General features: G+C 41.7%; 1 protein-coding gene across 1 annotated transcript in view; it reads left to right on the top strand.

The window, feature by feature from the left end:
• Positions 1 to 19,948, top strand: part of CWH43 (cell wall biogenesis 43 C-terminal homolog) — a 51,373-nt gene that overhangs the window by 2,985 nt on the left and 28,440 nt on the right. Inside the window, 6 exon segments of the mRNA XM_036852858.1 lie at positions 2,868 to 2,988; positions 3,340 to 3,494; positions 6,308 to 6,509; positions 10,214 to 10,302; positions 15,339 to 15,596; positions 17,950 to 18,075. Coding sequence (XP_036708753.1) covers positions 2,868 to 2,988; positions 3,340 to 3,494; positions 6,308 to 6,509; positions 10,214 to 10,302; positions 15,339 to 15,596; positions 17,950 to 18,075 — 951 coding nt within the window.

Below are 19,948 nucleotides of genomic sequence, written 5' to 3'. Positions count from 1 at the left end.
GTTCTTCAAAATATGTTGTTAAGTGGGAAAAAAGAAGCGCTAAACAGTATGTGCAGAATACTAGCATTTGTGTAAAATAGGTTAGATGAAAATATATTTAATAATTAATTGGACATGCATTAAATAGGTCTAGAAGTATTTTTTAAAAACCTGATACCATTTCAGTTGCTTCCAAGGTGAAAAATTTGGTACCTAGACACAGGTATGAAAGGGAAACTTTGCACTGTATACCTTTTGTAGCTTTTGAATTCTGAATTTCAGTACGTTACATTGCCAAAACCCAGCAATTAGAAAATGTACACTTACTATCACAAACACTTGAGGTTATTAACATTAGTAAATATTGAGAGACCTTGGAGAAGTACTGGTAGTAAAAAAAAAGGTGAGGTGAGGTCATGGAGAAAAGGTTTTGAAAAACAAAAACACCAGACTCCAGTCTGGTGGAATCTGTAGCTGAAAAGTCTGCCTGTCTTGCCCTTGTGCTATAACACAGTTGGTTTCTCTGAATTTTCCAAGTGGCATTTGTTCTTGAGCCACGCTGTAGGAACAGTCACTTGACTTTTTTCAGAAACAGTGACAGGAACCACTAGGGAATTGCCTTCTGTTTTTCCGTGCATCAGTCCCTGAAGAAGGCAGAAGGTGGTTAGTGAGTGTAGTGAGTTATGTGGTTACCCACAAAGGTCTAGAGCTCAGAAATAGCAGTGGTAAAGACCACTGGAAAATGCATCCTTTAAAAAGATGACGTCTATAGGAATGAAATAACCATGAAATTTTCAGTTCTAGAGATAATAGAAATGAAACTTTCTTCTTTTTGAGTATATATAGTAACTGAGTTAAACTGGCCTTGGCTTACAGAATCCTTCTATGAACGATGATGGCCCCATTACACTCCTTGGTTGACTTTATGGGAGGGATCTCATCAGTGGCCCTTTTTCGCTGCTTTTGCTCAATGCTGCCTGTGGCAGCTTTACCTACAAAGCCACCCACCGAACAGTTACTGGGACAGTTTTTTATTTTTGAGTCCAGTTCTGGCCCAGGAACTTCTGGAGGCTATAATGTAATAGTAGATAACTTTGGCGGGGGGTATGGTATTTGAGATGCTTCTTGTTGCTCCCCTTTCATCTGCTTCCTCCCTGAAAACCCATCACCTTGAGTAGAGGTAGAATTGTATTTGAGAAAGGGGAGTGGGTAGGAAAGTGACTCAGAGTTGAGGATGAAGAAACCAGTTTTTGTCAGATGCTCTTCCAGGTAGCCATTGAGCTTTGTTGATGCTAAAGAGAGGCTGAAGTAAGCCATGATTTGCCTTAAAACTCCCTTTTCAGATGCTTCTTAAGGAAGCAAAACAACTTTGTTTTTACAGAGTCCTAAGGCATTCTTACATAACTACAAAGAAGATCTGAGTGTTCTGTGCTATCTCATCACTGACACCTCAGATATTTTAGGTTGATTACTATGTAGTTAACTATTAAACTAGTTCATACTACCAGTGATTTAGGTTATTTTTGACCTTAAATACCTTGACCCACTAAAATGGCTACAATCAAAAACATAGACAATAAGTGTTGACAAGTATATGAAGAAATTGAAACCCTCACACATTGCTGGTGGAAATGTAAAATGGTGCAGCTGATTTGGAGAACAGTTTGGCAGTTCCTCAATATGTTGAACATGGTTGTCATATGACCCAACACCTCCACTCCTTGGTATAGACCCAAGAAAAATGGAAACATACGTTCACCTAAGACCTGGTACACAAATGTTCATAACAGCATTATTCATAGTAGCCAAAAAGTAGAAACAACCCAAATGCCCATCAACTGATGAATGGATAAACAAAAGGCAGTATATCCATGCCATGGGATATTATTTAGCCATAAAAAGGAATGAAGCACTGATACATGGTACTACATGCATGGACCTTTTTTAAAAAAAGATTTTATTGAAGTTTAATTGGTTTACAATGTCATGTTAGTTTCAGGTATACAGCACAGTGATTCAGTTTTATATATAAAATATAATATATTTTTCAGATTCTTTTTCCCTATAGGTTATTACAAAATACTGAGAATAGTTCCCTGTGCTATACGTATACATATATGTATACATATATATATATGTCCTTGTTGGTTATCTATTTTATATATAGCAGTGTGTATATGTTAATCCCAACCTCCTAATTGTCCTTCCCCCCCCTTACTTTTCTCATTGGTAACCATAAGTTTGTTTTCTATGTCTGTGAATCTCTTTCTCTTTTGCAAATAAGTTCATTTGTATCTTTTTTTTTTTTTTTTTAGATTCCACATATAAGTGATATCATATGATATTTGTCTTTCTCCGTTTGGCTTACTTCACTTAGTATGATAGTCACTAGGCCCATCAACATGGATGAACCTCGAAAACATTATGCTAAGTGAAAAAAAAACAGTCACAGAAGGCTGCATATTTTATGATTTCATTTATATGAAATGTCCAGAATAGGAAAAATCCATACAGATAGGAAGTAGATAAGTGATTGCCGGGGGCTGGGGGTCGGAGTTGGGGGGAAGAGGAGGGAAGGGAGTGACTGCTAATGGGCACAGGTTTCTTCCTGGGGTGATGAAAATGTTCTGGAATTAGATAGTGGTAAGAGTTGCACAACTTTGTGAATGTATTAAGAACCATTGAATCATACACTTTAACAGAGTGAATTTATGGTATGAATGATATCTCATTAAAAATTTTCAAAAAGATTTATGCACGCAGATAATTACATATTAACTCTGTCTTCCCGAGTGTAACCATGGTACCAGACACAGTAGTTATCAAATGCAGATCATCGAATACCAATGCATGATTGCCAGAAATGTTCAGCTCTCCTTAATCTGCAGGCAGCATAGCCTACTTCCAGGCTGCAAATGCCAAACTTCGGCTCTTGGTTCTCACGCTCCGTCTGTCTTCCTCACTGGTAGTGCAAGCCGTGACGTGATGAACAGGAAGTGGTTTGCAAAGGTATGGTTCATATCTTGTGCCTACAGACAAACAAATGTGGTCAGTTACCAAAGGGAAGGTTGGGACCAGGAGTTGCAAGATATAGTATTTACCTTGCATAAGGCCTTGTAGAAGTCTCACTTTTCTCTTCACAAAATCGGGATGTGAATATTTGCCATCAGTCTCAATAATGTTGTGAGAATGAAGGCATTATAACAAGTTGCCTAGGTAACAGGCTATACAAAGGCTAAGTCATGTAGATTACCAACAAGACTACCTCATATACTCCTTCTCTGACACTGTGAAATTCACAATGGACATAGTACATTGAAACCACATAAAAAGTTGTTAAAAATACTTCTGTCCTTACAGGTACTTCAGAATCTGGGGATTCATTTTAGGACAGATTCTTCTTGTTGTTCTCCGCATTTGGTACACTTCACTGAACCCAGTCTGGACTTATCAGATGTCCAACAGAGTGATACGGACATTAAGTACCATCGCCACACTTGATCGCATTTACACAGGTAAGTGTAGGCCCAGTTTATTTAGGGATTTTCTCTCTTGCACAGTTTATTTACCTTTCTTATCTGAATGTAACACATCTTGGAAAGATAAAACTAGTCTTTCTGCACTCTATCTCCATTTCTACTTTTTCTCCCTCTGCGAGAGTAGCCGGCACAGGTAGTGGACGGTTATCTAGGCAGAAGGCACCTTTTGCTCGCCAGCATAGAGGGTGACCATAGCAATCCATCTCTGGCTTGTCTCAGTGTGGAGTGCGAGAGTAGACCCAGGCCTCATACTCCCTGCTGGCTTTCAGCTCTGTCTTCCTCCTCTTTCCCTCTGGACAGGACTTTCCAGGACGAGGGCGGTGGGAACTGCATGGGTTTGTTTGGTTTTTTTTGGTTTGTTTGTTTTTTGCTTTTGTTCCCGCCCCGCCCCGGGCCCAAGTCTGAAGATATTTAAGCTCCAAATATGAAATTTAAAAAGAGGAAATCCTACATATTCATACCACCTTTCAGATCACCTGTCTGGAGCTGACAAACAAACTTGGACATTTGCTTCACATGCTAACTCGAAACTCTTCTAAAAAGAAGGGAGAAGTGTTACTAGATTCTACATAACTTGCTCCTGGCTTTGTGTGTAACTCTCAGTGAGTCGCTGTTCTTTTGTAAATACAAGGAGAAATCTCACAGATTAATGGAAGTTTAGAGGGTTTGGTTCACCATGAACAAAGGGCTTGTATAATTCCCCCTTGGCCCGAATTTTGGCATGAAGTGGGGTTAGTAAGAACAAGGGAACATCATGCACGTAAATTGGTCGAGGGACGTTGATATTAATTAGAACATTTAGAACTCGGTCTAGTGCCCTAATATATGTTTTATATTTCATAAATCGCTAACGTGATGTAGAAACTCAGGCAGCACATTTCACAGGTACAGCCTGATAAGGATCTGGATTCAGGGTATCGCTTACATTTCCCGACTGGAGTTTTCTTCTTTCTCACCTCTGTTTTAAATTTATGTGACCCAGTTGTTGGTCCCTTCCTGTTCCTGTCCCTTCCTGTTGGTCCCTTCCTGTTCCTGTCCCTTCCTGTTTGTCCCTTCCTGTTCCTGTCCCTTCCTGTTGGTCCCTTCCTGTTCCTGTCCCTTCCTGTTGGTCCCTTCCTGTTCCTGGCACTGTGCCCCATTTACAAAACTTGACTTCTCACCAGCTTCCCCAGGATATCTGATCATCCCAGGCATTTTTGGGGGTAGCTTTATTGAAGATTTGCTGGGTCTTGGGGGAGGTTCACCCACCATAGTATGCAGCAGTGTTAATTGGCAAATTCAGCTTAGGTGTCTCTGTTCTCCAAAGACTGTCTCCTAACCTCCAGGTCCTGGCCTCCTTCCGTCTTCACATCTTCTCTCCCTCATCCCTATAGCTTTCAGCTCTGCTTCTCCTTCCTCTCACTCCTTTATTGGCAGAATGGCTTTCTTCCTCTTTGTGAAATCGGGCTGTCACCCTCACAGGCAGACCCGAAGTTTTCTTTCTATCCTGGAGAGGGCTTCTCAGTGTCATGAAGCATCTACCCAGCAGGCTCTCTGTTCCTACAAAGAAATTCTACTGCCAGCATTTTCTCCAGTTGTTACATTTCTGTATGTGAAGTCATTAATGCAACAAACTGAGACCTCGTGGTTAAACAGTCCCGGGAAGTATAGTATAGTCAAGTACACAGGTGCTGCCTAAGCTCTCTTTACCAGCTGTATGATCTTGGGCAAGTTACTTGCTTCCTCTGGGCCTCAGTTTTTTAATCTGTGAAATGGGATTAGTAATAGAGCCTACCTCGTAAAATGGTTGTGAAGATTAAATGAGTTCATGTAAAGGGCTGGGCACAGGGCCTGGCCCATGGTAACTGCTCAGGCAATGCACTGTTGTCACTCCGGGGACACAGAGGGTTAGACAAGAGCCCTGTGCTTTTTTTTTTTTTTTTTAATTCAGTATTTATATTTATTACACATGCTAAATTGTTTGTTGAGACCTCAGAATGGGAGATACTATGAGGGGAGTAAAGATGAGAAGGGGTGAGAGAAAAGGAGAGGGGTATACACAAATGAGTTCTAGGGAGGGATTAAATGAATACTGTCCACTGACATCATCAAAACTGGGGAAGTTTTGCCACATTAGCACATTCCCTTCCTTTATTGTTATTTTTTTTAATGTATATTAAACTTATCCAGTGAAACCATCCAAAGACATGCAAAGAAGAGTAATTATTTTGCCCTATCCTCAGGGCTTTTTTTTTTTTAAACATCTTTATTAGAGTATAATTGCTTTACACTGGTGTGTCAGTTTCTGCTTTATAACAAAGTGAATCAGCTATACATATACATATGTCCCCATATCTCTTCCCTCTTGCATCTCCCTCCCTCCCACCCTCCCTGTCCCACCCCTCTAGGTGGTCACAAAGCACCAAGCTGATGAGAGCCCTTTTCTTTTGGGGAGAAGCAGCCTGGTATTCTGAAAATGTTCCACTCAAGGTGGACTGCATTTGTTCCCTGAACATACCTTTCACTTTTCGTACATATATGTTAGCTCATACTGTTAATTTCACTTTAAAGAAGTAAATAAATATCTGCATTTTCAGTTGTCAAATTCCAAAATGATTTGTTCTCCCTAAATCGTTCCCGATCTAGCCTGCCTGAAATAACCTCTCGCACTGACGATCTCCCAGCACGTTCTGCTTTGGATTGGGTCTCGTCTCCTCTTCTGAAGTAAGCTCCTTGAAGCCAGGTACCATTCTGTTAAATAGAGAGGGTAGATTTCCATGTAACTGATCCTTTTCCATTTTCCATTCTAGATGGTGCCTGCTGTAGGCCTGCGGGGAAGAAGTCTGGTGAGGCAGCGAGGGTGATGGCTTCTAGACCGAACTGGTTGTTGGCAGGGGCTGCCTTTGGCAGTCTCATGTTCCTTACCCGCTGGATTTTTGGAGAAGTCTCTGTTGTTTCCAGATGGGCAGTGAGTGGGCATCCCCATCCAGCGCCAGATCCTAACCCATGTGGGTGAGTTTGGGTTTGGAAGCAATCCAGAAACTGGCTAGTATTGTTGAAGAAATTCCTCCTCTGTGTGAGCAGCTAGATCTGCACCAGCCAGATGTTTCGTGTTCCTCTTTCCCTAGATGTCAGAAACATTGCAGGACATTACTGCAGTAGGACAGTACTGGATCTACTCTGGAGATGACGGAGCTGGAGGGGTATTTGCCCCAGTGCTGAGGGATTGCTGGGAGGTAGATGAGGGAGGACTGAGGATTGTGCACGGCTAAGTGAGAGGTCCTGGGAGCTCCTGCATGGGCATGCTGAGGAATTCCTGCCAAGAAGAGCGTTCTCAGTGGCAGGGAAAGCATGGCATTCCTCCAGATCCGCCTATTACAGTTATGGGCACTGGGTAGGACGAGACCAGAGGGCCTTGATGAGAGACCGGGTTGGCAGCAAGGCAGAGAGCTTTAATCTCTGCAAAGGAGGGAAGCCTGGGGGAGCTCTGCATCCTCTGTACTTTGGGACTTGTTCCAGCTGTGGGGCTCCCAAGGAGTTAGCAGTCTTGAGCTTAAGTGCTGGTTCCTGTGCTTGGTCCTCACTGACCCTCTCTCTACTCTTCCTGACACCTCTTTTCTCCCATGGCCAGGTCCAGCCTTTCACGTAAAAAGATGGGAGGAACCCTTAAAACTTCTGCCTCAGATATCTGTTTTCTCCTAAAGCGCTGAAATTCCCACATATGGAGACACACTGGCTCTTTCCCCAGAGGATGTCTGGGCACATCCCACAGTTGTCTCACATGCAGTGTGTCCAAGTCTGGCTCAGTAGTTTTCACTACCCAGACATGTCCTTCCTCCTCCGGGCCTTGGTTTACTCTGTCTTTCCCTCTACCGTCTAAGCTGGAAACCAGGAGTCATCTTAGAATTGTGTGTCTTCCTCATTTTCTGCATCTCACTTAGTATTAAGTCCAGTCGATTCTACTACTTCTCTTAAAGCATCTATCCCTCCCTCCCTATCCCCCACCATATCTCCTTAGTGGATCCTCCCATCTTTCATCAGGCTACTGCTCTGGTCTTCTAATGGCCTCTCTGCAGTGTGGCCATCTCCACACTGAGAGTGAGATCTCTAAAATGCACACCTGACTCCATCACTCTTTTGCTTAAAACCTTTCAGCAGTTTTTCTCCCCCAAACCAGGTCATATGAGACAGGATCTGCACCCTCACCCTCACTTAATTTTTTAAAGATGCTCCCTGCCTTATCCCCATGCTTCACCTGGGCTGAAATCACTTTCAGTTCCCTAGACGTGCCAGATTGTCCCAGTCCTCCATCTGCATGTACGTGCTCTTCCCTGTGTCTGGGCTACCTTCTCTGCCTTGATGTCTTGGCAAGCTCTTACTCACCCTTCAAAACCCAGGTCATGCATCTCCTCTGTGAAGTCTTCTCTGATTATCCCACAGACTACCTTGAATGCCCATCCCACCCCCACCCCCTTGTACATCTCGTACTATTATTCTGTATTACAAATTGTTTATACTACAGTTATTTTATGTCCTTCATCCTTTCTAGACGCTAAACTCTTTGAGGGCCGGGAATGGGAAAAGGAACTAATACTTATGAGTTCCTCTGTGTCCGGCCCTGAGCTAAGAAGTGTACATATGTGATCTCATCCAGAGTCTATATCTTTTTGATCCTGGATGCTCTGGCATATTTGGGAGGTGGGGAGAGAAGGAAGAAAGGCACAGAAGAAGAGAGGGGGAGGGAAGGAGTTTATTCTTATGTGTTAAAGCTTCATTTCCAAAGCTCCCATGAAAACAAGCATAAGACGTGAGGAAGAGCAACAGGAGAACTGGACCAGGAATCCGAGGCCAGTCTTGAGGGCTGGAGTCCTGGTTGGCCGACAGCAATTCACCATTCAGCTTTGGACCAGTCGCCTGACATCCCTGGCCTTGTTTTGCTCACCTTTAAAATGAGGGTTTTCATTTTATGATTTTGTATGCTGGAGTGACACATTGAAGATGGAGATGCAACGCCTGAGACCAGCATTTCCCAAATTGTGTTGTGTGGAACACTGGTTTCTTGAGATGTTACTGGGTAATCTGAGACAAAAAACAAGCAAAACCCAAACCTCTTTTAGATCAAGTAGGTTTTGGAAACACTGTACTTCATCTTCCTTTGTGATTCACAAGGCAAATTAGCATCACAGAGACTCTCGGGAGTTTCTCCAACTTACTCGAACATGGAATCCCTTTGTGAGAACACCTATCAACACATCATAAAATTGATGTTTCTCAGAACCCCGTCTGAGAAATGTTGCATTAGATCATCATCACCTATGACCGTCATAGTAGGAATTGCTCTCTCAAATTCTCTAGATTCTACTTAAGGGAATGGGTCATAAATCTGTTTTGATGGGCTGAAGATGTGGGAGATGGGAGGAAGGTGAGAGACAGGCGCAGATGGTGCTGAGGGGACTTTGGGAAACCAGAGGATCAGTGCAGACCACAGAGCCTGGGAGGATGAGGGAGCAGGACACGGTCTTAGCCTCATGTTCCAACTTCCCATTAGCCCATCCCAGCACTCCCAACCCCAAAACTCTCCCTCTTCTGTGCTGTTTTCTACCTTCTAATATCCTGTGTTATTTTCTAACTGTGTTTATTGTCTGGCCCTCTCCCCCACTGGAATGTGAGCGCATGAAGGAAAGGGATCTTTGTTCACTGACGCATCCCAAGCCCCTAGAACAGAGCCTGGCACACAGTAGGTCCTCATAAACATTTGTCGTTGACTTGGGGATAGACAATGATCAACAGTGTCCTCGCCAGCCTTTTCTCTCTTCTGTAGACCCAGGACCACTCTTAACCTTAGAAGGTGGGGATAGGCAGGAGAGCGGCTGAGAGCCTCACTCCAGAGCTGGAGGGGCTTTTTTGGATTCTTAGTCCTATGTGGGCGACTGTGTACAATTTGTGGCAGGTTTCTTAGTGCTCTTTCCCCCAGTGTCCTCCCCTGCAAAATGGGGATAATTATTGCATTTACCTACAGACTTGTGAGTGTTAGATGAGCTAATATATGTAAAAATCTTCAAACAGTGCCTGGTATGTAGTAAGTACTATGTTTTTTAGTTTATTTATATTATAGCTGTTTCACTGAGTGCCATGTTGTAGCTTTTATTGCTGCTGGATTTTCCCCTAAAGTTTAAATTCTTTTTTTTTCCTCCTCCTCCAAGTTTTTGCCAAAGTAGCAAAAGAATGAAATAGTTTGTGGTTGTTTTTAAAAACACACAACTATTAATTATTTACCAAACTCACATCAGTCCCAGGAAGGCAGAGACTATTGATAAAAGCAGTATTGAGGTTGAGAAAAGAATGAAAAGAGGCACACTAAATAGAAACTATTCCTAGTGTCTTTTTCTTTTTATCTTTGGCAGAGTCATTTAAAATGTCACGTGGCCAATATGAACTATAATTTAATAGTCTGAGAAAACTCAATTTCTGTGTTTACACTGACCATGAAAGACTGCAGATATCGTTTATCTCAAGTCAGAGGTGCTTTTATGTCAATGTTCTGAATGTATATAATATTGGTTCCCAGTGGGCTTTCATTATCTCATTGGTTGTTTCATACTCATATTATCTTTTGGATGTGCCTAGAGGTAGGAGATACATATCTGTTTTATATCTGGGACAATGGAGTAGTAACAATGTCAGATGTCCTATAACGTGTCATTTTTTTTTTACAGAGGTGCAGTTCTGCTGGGCTTGGCGAGTGGATTGATGCTTTCGCCTTGTTCATGGTTTCCTGGTTCCAGTTTAACCTGGTGGATGACAGGTGTGTGGTTTCCCTACAGAAATGCTTCGTTGTCCAATTTACTTGCAATTGTCCAACTTACTCCATGTGCCCCTGGAGTGGAAGGAGATGACCATACAACATGTGCTGTTGCCCGGTGGGATAGTCTCACCAAGTGCAGCCACTAAAACCCAGATGTCACCACGGTTACCAGTGGCTACTGGTTCCAGGTCCCTGCTTCCTCCTCCTTCACTTTCCCTCTCCTCCTTAGCTGTCTTATCCCCCGACTGGGCTGACATACTCTCCCTCGCCTCCTAAATGACTTATCCAGGCACAGATGTCAGGAACAGTTGTGTTTTTTTTTTTTAATTTAATTAATTAATTTATTTATTTATGGCTGTGTTGGGTCTTCGTTTCTGTGCGAGGGCTTCCTCTAGTTGCGGCAAGCGAGGGCCACTCTTCACCGCCGGTGCGCTGGCCTCTCACTATCGCGGCCTCTCCCGTTGTGGAGCACAGGCTCCAGACGCGCAGGCTCAGTAATTGTGGCTCACGGGCCTAGTTGCTCCGCGGCAGGTGGGATCTTCCCAGACCAGGGCTCGAACCCGTGTCCCCTGCATTGGCAGGCAGATTCTCAACGACTGCGCCACCAGGGAAGCCCGGAACAGTTTTATTGACAGTCTGAGGAGATGGAGGGTCAGACATTGCCACTTTGCCAGACCTCTTCCCCTCTCCAAGAGCATCTGTTTTCAGGAATACCTTCCTTTGGGACTCCACAATGAAGCTCAATTTCCCTTTCTCTTTTGTGTGTAACAGTTTGGCCCTCACTCCTCTACCCAGCCTTGGGGTCCATGTTTGCTTATTCAAAGGCTTGGACCCTCTCTGCCCATTCACACCCTTCAGGAATATAGAATATCAATGAAAACTATCATATTTCTGGAGCAATCTACTTATTTTTATGATTATGACCATTTCATTACTGTGACTGAAACTGAATTATGCCACTCTGCTCCCTTCCCCTTAAAAGGCAGGAATGGTGAGAGTCAGTTTTAGTGTTAAATAAAAAAATTCCTGCTCTGTGACAGGGCAAATACTATGTTTGGTTTCTGTGAGGAGAGATGTCCTTATACATTTTAATTAAGCAGGTGATGCAGAGTTTTGTACTAGAGGCTGGGCGTGGGTTTGTGAGACTACACGTAACAGTAATGGAAGATGAGGGTTAAATAACCTCGTAGGTACGTTTCTGTGCACCCTCAGTGCCATCATCCTTGCATGAAGACGTGTATGTCATCCAAATAGGCTACTTAATTCCTGAGGTTAATGAGGTCCTCATCCTCCTGGAGCTCTGTGAGCAAACAGTTGCAGTCACGTTCAGCTGTTTTTACTTGCTTGTGTATTTTCGGGTAGACATTCCATATGGGGATGCTTGTGTGAATATAATGTAGGAGTAACCTTTCTTCTCATCAGAGAAATGCCTCCTGAGATTCCGCACAAAAATGGCCAGGGAACTTTGTAAATGTGGAGTGTGCAGTGAGCATATATAGCTTCTTAATCTCTATGCAATTAGGAAAATGAACATGAAATACATTGAAAGTTGTGCAGCATTTATATCATGCCTTTTCTTATGGAATAGGAGCAAAAGGCTTATTGGGCAGGTAATTATCAGCTTCATTTCAAACATGGGAAAACTGAGGTCCACAGAAACATAAACTTAAAGAACAGAAAAGCTGTGAACTTGTTGTTTTATGCTTATGCTTATTTCCCCAGATAAGTAAACATAGCCTCGAGAGTTAAACCTAATTTAGTTTGACTGTCTCTCTGAAGTGTGAAATAAAAGGCCCTAGGGGCAAGCAGATTTAGGGCTTCTAATGGGCTGTTTGCAGTAGAGAGGAAAGCAGGGCCGTAATTCGTAATTCGTGAGCTCCGTCTCCCTCTCTGATGGTCTGCTCACCTGAATTCAGTAGGAGCTCACAATTATCTAGAGATGGTGCCCACTTTTCACTGTGATTCGTCTCTGGAAAACACCTCATAAAGCAGAATGCAGAAAAAGAAATCATATTTTTTCATTGTACAGTTAAAGTCCCAGCTGGGTCCCAGTATGAAATTAATTATGGAAGTGACCAATAGAATTTCCCAAATGCAAAGATACAGGAACTTTAGATCTTGATGGCAATTAAATTAGTAAAATCAAAGTTCTATTTAAAAAGGCATAAATTACTAAATGCACTGATAGGACCCCAGTGTACTATACAGTGTATTTACAGTTTTATTATATGAGAAACTTGATCTATTAAAAGTGAACATGTTAGTTACTATAAATATCATTGGAATATTCAATTACCATGAATTCTGCTTGGTGTCTTAGATGTTGTAAAGATCTGGGGGGGGGATTATTTGGGAGGACTCAGTCTCAAACAAAAAATAGTTAAGCTATATAGTTAAGAGAAAAAGGTAAAGTAACGGTGTATCATGTGCTACCACTGGTGTACAAAGAGGGAAATGCACACACAGGCATTTTTCTTCCTGTGCACAGACTATCTCTGGGAGGATGCAGAAGAAAATGCTAACACTGTTGGCCTTCACTAGGGGAACTAATAGGTGACAGGGGACAGAGGGACTCTTTTTTACCTTTCAGAGTTTGGATTGAATTTATAATCTATTTAAAAGTACAATTTTAGGGGCTTCCCTGGTGGTGCAGTGGTTAAGAATCCACCTGCCAATGCAGGGGACATGGGTTCGAGCCCTGGTCGGGGAGGATCCAACATGCCACGGAGCAACTAAGCCCGTGCACCACAACTACTGAGCCTGCGCTCTAGAGCCTGTGAGCCACAACTACTGAGCCCACGTGCCACAACTACTGAAGCCCGCGCACCTAGAGCCCGTGCTCCGCAACAAGAGAAGCCACCGCAATGAGAAGCCCGTGCACCGCAACGAAGAGTAGCCGCCACTCGCCGCAACTAGAGAAAGCCCGCGTGCAGCAATGAAGACGCAACGCAGCCAAAAATAAATAAATAAAATAAATTAAAAAGAATAAAAGTACAGTTTTAGTGGATTTAAAAATATGTAGCCTGTTTAAAAATAGAAACTAAATTAAAAATGAAAGTGGTAACAGTCGAGGGAAATTTGAAGAGATGTTTTCTTTCCCTTCAGATAATTCTTTGTAGTAAGACACAACAAAGTCATTTTGATATCTTTAGATTAAAATATCAAACTAGGACTCATTCTTTTGAAAAATAGTCATTATAAGCTGGTAAACAGGAAAAATTCCCTCTCCCTAATAATCAAATAAATGAAAATCAAAATATGCTATGACTTAATCATTAATTTGGTAAAGATTTTTAAAAAGAAATGCTTTTGGCAGGGTTCAAAAGGCTCACCTTTTGGACTTCTGGCAGAGTTTCTGGAGGAAGTGAGAACTGGTATAACCTCCCGGGAAGGCAGTTGACCACAAGTATTGACTCTTTAAAATGCTTTTGCCTCTTGACATAGTAGTTGTATGTCTAAGAATCTTTTTAAGAATTATTTTAAGGAAATAATCAGAGGTGTAGTAAGAGATTAATTGACAAAGAAAGATGTTCCTCACAGTGTCAGAAGCTTCCTAAATGGCCAAGAATAGGAAAATGGTTGCTTATTTTTGTGTGTATTTATGCAGTGCAAGAGTGTACGTACATAAACATGTTTTAGAAGAAAAACATTAATAACACGAAAAAAATGTTCTTGGGATAATGTCCCACAAAAAGCAGAATACAATCCTCAATATGTGGTACGATTCCATTTATGTAAAAATACTTCTGCATATACACAGAAAAAGACATAGGGGAAATACATAGGAGTATTAGCTGGGATCATCGCATCTCAGTCCTAGGCGATCCTCAATTGCTTGTTCACAGTTCTGTATTTTTAAAATTTCTGCAGTGAATAGGCATTATGTTTGTTCATTTCAAAATGAAAAAAAACTTTTATCATTAAAATAATTGTTGTTGGATCTAAGATTTTGAAGGTCTAACTATGGAGTTAAAATCTGTGGGTTGTTTTTGAAGTGGGGAGGAATAGGCAGTCACATGGCATTGTCCTGTGATGGTGCAAGTAGAACTTACTGACGGGTGAGCGCCATGGGGCACTAAGAAGCTGGCTGGATCCTCTTCTCGGGGTTCTTGCCGCAAGCAGTAAGGAGGCTGCTGTAGACATACTTGAAGGGTGGCTCACTGTTATAAAACATTGACTGAAATGTCCAATGTCTAGAGGATGTCATATTCTCTGCAAAGGTGTTATATTGATGGCTCCAAAATGGGGTGCTGTAAGTCCCTGCTGTGCTGCTGTCTCAAAGCGGATTTCATAGGACTATGGCGAAATGTTATATTCCCTCAGATTTGGCTCAACGAATTAGCAAACACTTACTAAGTGCCTGCTGTGGACCAGGCAGATTGCACAGCCCCCACCACCTCCGAGGCTGTTGTGTGAATGAATGAACTGCCTGCAGAACTGTAAAGCAGTGAGTCTACAAATGCAGTCTCAGTCACAGCTTCTTTGGGGGCTATGGGGTTGGTAAAGTCAACTTATATATTGTGGGACGAGGGGCAGCATTTAAACTCCTTTAGAAAGTTTCTTAACAAAAATGTTCTACAAACATGACTCTGCATGCTTTCTAATGCCCTAGATCTGGCTGGTTAAATTAAAGTAACAAATTTTTGGTATTACAGGTAATTTCCTTTTTTTTTTTTCCAGTTTTTGCTATAAGGATCTTAACACAAATAACCTAAAAATGCCTTCTTCTCTCCTGCTGTTCTTCCTGAAGAAATAGCACTGGACTGAGATTTACTGGACCCACATTCCACCTCCAGTTGTGCAAGTAACTAGCTGCATGACCTTGAGCAAAGCATGTTAACCTTGCAAAGACCTTAGTTTCTCACCAGTCTAGAAATTGAACCAGAATGCCCCTAAGGTCCCTTCTGGCTCTAAATAGCTATAAATCGGTCGTCCTATAAGCTTATTATTCCTCTTTTTTTTTTTTTTTAAGAAAATGGAGGAGACTATTATGACTTTCCTGTCTGATTGTTTTCCTTTCTCTCTCTCACAAACAGGAGCGACCTCGGCTCTGGGTCTCCTTTACCTGCCCACGTGGGCAGCCGCTCTCTCTGGCTGTGTGCTCGCCCTCTTCACGGCGTCCATGTGGCCTCAAGTGCTTGGACACCTTATCAGCTCAGGGTCAGGCCCTGGGAAAGCCATGACCACTGCCATGGTATTTTATCTTCTAGAAATATTTTTCTGTGCATGGTGCACAGCTTTTAAATTTGTCCCAGGAGGTGTGTACGCTAGAGAAAGATCTGATGTACTTTTGGGTGAGTACATGTGAAAGGTCTGGATTCAGGTAACTACTCAAAAATTCCCTTCAGGGCTGACTAGGATTTAGCACTTTACATGACTGATTAAGATACATAGGATGATCTTGCCTTTCTTATTGAAAGAGACTCTTTTGGTAAAAAAAAAAAAAAAACCTGGAGGAATGTCTAAATTAGTATTTAAAAAGAAATTTCTTAATTCATTAATGAGTTTCAGTAATATTTATTACTGCAAAGGCCTTGGAAGTGAATAGCTGTGAAAAAAACAAGTTTAATCCATAATAAGGTATAAAAGAGGTCCCCGTAACCCCATATTATATGATATGTAAGGAAAAAATATGAGCATGGCGCGCACATTGCTGTTTTGGTGGTAGGCTTGTAAATATATATAGGAAGTGTGATTTTTTTTGGTTCCCCTGAATTTTATGTATGGTTTTTATTTACCCTCTTTTTACCAAAAGATTTTTTCATATGTGAATCTTAGTGTAAATGGTAAATTCTCAAATCATAGAGTACATATCTTCCATTTCAGTGGTTATGAACTTATGTACCAAATTAAAATATCATAAACTTAGTTCAGTTTAATATTTCAGAAATTGTCTTCTGGCAATAGTGAAATTACTGATGTGTACCAAGCAGACACAGATCAGATATTGCCTGTCGTTTTAGTTTAAGTAAAACATGTCCAGAGCCTCCAGGATAAAATCTTTGAAAAACTGAGGCAACAAAACATGATAATAGGGGATTCAGTTCTTGTTTGTTTGGACATTTTTCCATTTGTTCATTTATTCATTAAAAATTTTTTGTGCACCTACTATGGTCCAGACACAGTGCCATGTGTAGGGGATTTAAGAGACATAGGGTCCTACCCACCTGGAGCTTCCGTGTAGCGGGGGAGATACCACACATCAGATTAGACAGATTCTTAGGGGGTTACAGCTGGGGTAAGTGCTGCACAAAAGTCTGGGCTTCTACTTATGTTCGTCTGCAGTTCCCCCTTGTGCCCTTGGAATATATCCAAATCGCCCTGTACATTTTCACATAAACTTTCTTCCTCTATGAGCTAGACATCTGTCAGGACAGGCTGATTTGGAAGAGGTATTTTTCAATTATGTGAGGTATTTTTAAAAACTTTTGAGGTTTTGCTATTTCTGCTGGGACATCCAGGCTGTCAGCTGATCAGAGACATACATTGCTGCATTTCCTCTGCGATAATCTCGGCTTTGCGAACCCTGTATTTCCTCTGATTTCTTTCAGGTGTGTGTACTCTCTCCTGCTCTATCTTCCTATCCAATGCCCTGCTTTTTTCTTACTCCAGCTTGTTTGGGGGTCTGCTACGTGGAGCAAACGAATGAAAGTAAGAGCCATGCTAAGCATATATTTCTTTCTTTAGAATGTTATGAATGAAGGGTGTTTTGAGTTCCTTCTCACTACTTATGGAATTGCAGAAATCGTGCTTTATTCCAGCTTCAAACAACTAAGAATTCTTTTTAGTAAGAGTGACGTTATGTCGATAAGGCCACAAAAACTAAGGAACATTAGTAATGTTCAGAGTAGCTTTGAATAATGATTGAAAAGAATCTGTATTAGATCAGAAACTAGATATAAATGTATTGTCTAGGTTTCTCCTGCTATTTCCTGGAAATTGCACATAACTTTTTTTTTTTTTTTTAGCCTTCCACCTAAGCATAACTTTTACTTGACATTCTCTAATTTATATATTGTTCAATCATACCTCTGTTTCCATTCTCATTATATACAACGTTAGAAGTATGTAGACTTCATGTGTAAGCTACATTGGAATGCACCCCAGTTAAGCTCATCTTTCTTGGCACAGTGTGAATTCCAGTGTGCATCCTCTGTGTGGACCCACAATCCAGGCCAGAACTGTTGCCACAAACACTGCCGTATTAAGAAACTACAAATCCTCCTCTTCTGTTCCTCAACTCGGTCGGTGCCTGTGGTCCCTTCAGTGGAGAAGACTGAGTCCCTAAGGCAGTCCAGAAGGCTGCTTTCTCTTCTCCCCACCCTTCCCTGCATGACCAACAGTCAGTGACCGACACTATCACCAACCTAACAACTAGGAAACACTCAGGAAATTCAAAGTAACCCCTCATCAGAAAAAGTTTGGGGTTTTTTAATGTAAAGCATAATTTCTAGAACCCTACCTGATTTCTTATGATCATCCTAATTATCAAAAGTAAAACTGGAGTAATTACTTAGGTACTGAGATAACTCAATAACTGATTTTTCAGGATATGTCCATTTAAATGAAATCAAGGCTCCTGGAATTTACCATTAGAAGGATTTTTTGGATTAGAATGTAATATATTCATCTTTCTTTTTTTAACAGGGACAGTGATGCTAATTATTGGGCTGAATATGCTATTTGGTCCCAAGAAAAGCCTTGATTTTCATCTTCAAACAAAAAACAGTCCTAAAATGCTTTTCAGAGAGAGTGGAAAATACATGAAACTTTGTGAGTATAATTTTGCTTCCTTTTTAAAAGCATTTTATTATCATATATGGCCTTTATTATGTTGAGGTTCCTGGACTTCAGACTATACTACACAACTACAGTAATCAAGACAGTATGGGGCTTCCCTGGTGGCGCAGTGGTTGAGAATCTGCCTGCCAATGCAGGGGACATGGGTTCGAGCCCTGATCTGGGAAGATCCCACATGCCGCGGAGCAACTAGGCCCATGAGCCACAATTACTGAGCCTGCGCGTCTGGAGCCTGTGCTCCGCAACAAGAGAGGCCGCGATAGTGAGAGGCCCGCGCACCGCGATGAAGAGTGGCCCCCGCTTGCCACAACTAGAGAAAGCCCTCGCACAGAAACGAAGACCCAACACAGCCATAAATAAATAAATAAACCCAAAGTTAAAAAAAAAAAAAAAAGAATTACCTCTTTAAAAAAAAAAAAAAAAAAAAAGACAGTATGGAACTGGCACACACACAAAAATATAGATCAATGGAACAGGATAGAAAGCCCGGAGATAAACCCATGCACATATGGTCACCTTATCTTTGATAAAGGAGGCAAGAGTATCTGATGGAGAAAAGACAACCTCTTCAATAAGTGGTGCTGGGAAAACTGGACAGCTACATGTAAAAGAATGAAATTAGAACACTTCCTAACACCATATACAAAAATAAATTCAAAATGGATTAAAGACCTAAATGTAAGGCCAGACATTATAAAACTCTTAGAGGAAAACATAGGCAGAACACTGTATGACATAAATCACAGCAAGATCCTTTTTTTTTTTAAAATTAATTTATTTATTTATATTTATTTTTGGCTGTGTTGGGTCTTTGTTTCTGTGCGAGGGCTTTCTCCAGTTGCAGCGAGTGGGGGCCACTCTAAATCGCGGTGTGTGGGCCTCTCACTGTTGCGGCCTCTCCCGTTGCGGAGCACAGGCTCCAGACGTGCAGGCTCAGTAGTTGTGGCTCACGGGCTTAGTTGCTCCGCGGCATGTGGGATCTTCCCAGACCAGGGCTCGAACCCGTGTCCCCTGCATTGGCAGGCAGATTCTCAACCACTGCGCCACCAGGGAAGCCCACAAGATCCTTTTTGACCCACCTCCTAGAGAAATGGAAATAAAAACAAAAATAAACAAATGGGACCTAATGAAACTTAAAAGCTTTTGCACAGCAAAGGAAACCAGAAAAAAGACAAAAGGACAACCCTCAGAATGGGAGAAAATATTTGCAAATGAAGCAACTGACAAAGAATTAAACCCCAAAATATACAAGCAGCTCATGCAGCTCAATATCAAAAAAACAAACAACCCAATCCAAAAATGGGCAGAAGACCTAAATAGACATTTCTCCAACAAACACATGAAAAGATGCTCAACATCACGAATCATTAGAGAAATGCAAATCAAAACTACAATGAGGTATCACCTCACACCAGTCAGAATGGCCATCATCAAAAAATCTACAGACAATAAATGCTGGAGAGGGTGTGGAGAAAACGGAACCCTCTTGCACTGTTGGTGGGAATGTAAATAAAAGAAGTGAAACTGAGTTATTTGTAGTGAGGTGGATGGACCTAGAGTCTGTCATAAAGAGTGAAGTAAGTGAGAAAGAGAGAAAAACAAATACCATATGCTAACACATATATATGGAATCTAAAAAAAAAAAAAAAAAAAGGTTCTGAAGAACCTAGGGGTAGGACAGGAATAAAGACGCAGATGTAGAGAATGGACTTGAGGACATGGAGGGGGGAAGTGTAAGCTGGGACGAAGTGAGAGAGTGGCATTGACATATATACACTACCAAATGTAAAATAGATAGCTAGTCGGAAGCAGCTGCATAGCACAGGGAGATCAGCTCGGTGCTTTG

This window comes from Balaenoptera musculus, chromosome 5 (genome assembly GCF_009873245.2).
Source record: "Balaenoptera musculus isolate JJ_BM4_2016_0621 chromosome 5, mBalMus1.pri.v3, whole genome shotgun sequence".
Lineage (NCBI taxonomy): Eukaryota > Metazoa > Chordata > Mammalia > Artiodactyla > Balaenopteridae > Balaenoptera > Balaenoptera musculus.
Note: the sequence above shows the minus strand (reverse complement) of the source record. Positions and strands in the feature narration are given on the sequence as shown.